This window comes from Mus caroli, unplaced genomic scaffold, assembly GCF_900094665.2.
Source record: "Mus caroli unplaced genomic scaffold, CAROLI_EIJ_v1.1 scaffold_20579_1, whole genome shotgun sequence".
Classification (NCBI taxonomy): domain Eukaryota; kingdom Metazoa; phylum Chordata; class Mammalia; order Rodentia; family Muridae; genus Mus; species Mus caroli.
Window position 1 is genome coordinate 9,708 of NW_018388665.1, and position 1,685 is coordinate 11,392.

A 1,685-nucleotide genomic window follows, 5' to 3' on the forward strand; every position below is an offset into this window, starting at 1 on the left:
GAGCATTGACCTTTTCAGCGTTTAGAAACACGGTGCTCAGAAAGATGTGCTAAACAAACGGAAAACGTAGCGATTGCCTCCCCTCCCTTCGGACTTATCGATGAAACAGTGGATTCACCTGCTCCTTAGACGCTAATGGTCGTCGCAACGCAAAAGGACGAACGTGGACAAGAAACTGCATAGAGGTCTTCTTAAGTCCCTGTTGGACTTCATAGACACTCCCCTGGCTGCTGAACGGAACATGGCCCTTTGGACACTTCGCTGCCTAAAAAGGAAACTTTACCGAAGACCAACTGCAAGAAACCAGCGATCCTGTCAGCAATCAGTGCCTTGGGAAACAGGCAAACACAACTGAGAACATTCCATTCGAGATTATATATGAAAGAATTAAGAAGTGAAACAGACCATCGAATACAAACTACTGTTTATTTACTGTGGAAGCAGGGGGCGGGGGCGGCTCTGCACGGAACGAAGCAGGCTGCGAGGAATTAACTGGTTTGGGTAAAGTGATCCTCTTGACAAGGACTTCACTCTAAAACGCCAAAAGAGCACCTGCTGCTCTCTAAGGCTCACTGCTGCCACTGTCTGGCTGCAACAAGCCACAGAACAGGCAGGCAACGAATGCTCTCCAGGCATCTTGGCAAAGTCCAGAGTCTACTTCTCCACTCCCTGATGGTTGCTCACACTCTGTGGAACTACTCCCGCTGCAGGACTCGGTGTCCTTTGCGTCGTTGCCACGGTGGGACGCTCTGGAACAGGACCAGGGCTGCATTGCCACTCTGAATGATTCTTCTGCCACATCCTCCCAGGTTCCCAGAGTGGTGGGTTTCTCTGGCTGCTCCTCGTGGATGGCGCTCACAGAGTCAGGAATGCTGGGCTCCGAGGTGCTCTGAACCCTGCAAGAGTCGGTCCTGGGGTAAATTCCCGCGAAGTCATTCATCCAAACTGGAAGTGGTTGTTCCTGGTAGTCACCGCCAACGTCGGAAGAGATCGCGCCAAGGACCGGATAGAAAGAAAGTGGCCAGGGACCGTGGTCTTCTGAAAAACTGGGGAGCAGAGGAGGCTGGGCCTCTTGCACCTGAGGGACGGAATCCCAGGCTCGCTTCACTTGCACTGACCAGAAATTCGACTCCATCCCTGGAGAAGCACGTGAATCCAGGGGACAGCAGCACGTGCACCAGTGCAGGCAGAAGAGTCTTCTGTAGGTTCCTTGCGCTGGGTATTTGTAGTCTTCCAGGAGGGCGGGGTCCGGTGAATTGGGAAATTCCCCCCGCTGAAAAGTTCCGTTTTTTGGACAAACCTCAGAATGAAATCGGCAAAGGAAAGAAATCGGACGAATGTTCGAAACCCGTCTGTATTTGTCTGCTATGAAAGGAAATAACCAAAGGACAAAATCCGGTAAGTCGTTTGAAATCACCTACGAAAAGGAACCTGTCTCTTGGAACACTTAACCGAATGAAAACGTAACTTTATGAACGGCCTGTGCCACGAAATCCGCCAATCGAAAGAATACGGACATTCGATTTTTCTGCGGTTAAAAACACTACAAGGCAGTGAAGCCAGGGGTGCGGGTGGGGACCAACACACTGGGGATCGCATTGCGTTCCCTAAGTACTTGGTATCAGAACAGTGGGTTCTTCTTCTTTTTCTGCACAGAACAATGGAATGCCGAATGGAACATGGCC

At 50.9% G+C, this 1,685-nt stretch overlaps 1 protein-coding gene across 1 annotated transcript; it reads right to left on the reverse strand.

Annotated features, from left to right (window-relative positions):
• Positions 1 to 414: 414 nt before the first annotated feature.
• On the reverse strand, positions 415 to 1,358 carry Anxa2r (annexin A2 receptor). Its single transcript, XM_021154271.1, has one exon. The coding sequence runs from the start codon at positions 1,133 to 1,135 to the stop codon at positions 563 to 565; it is 573 nt and encodes a 190-aa protein (XP_021009930.1). The 5' UTR covers positions 1,136 to 1,358; the 3' UTR covers positions 415 to 562.
• Between the last annotated feature and the right edge of the window lie 327 nt (positions 1,359 to 1,685).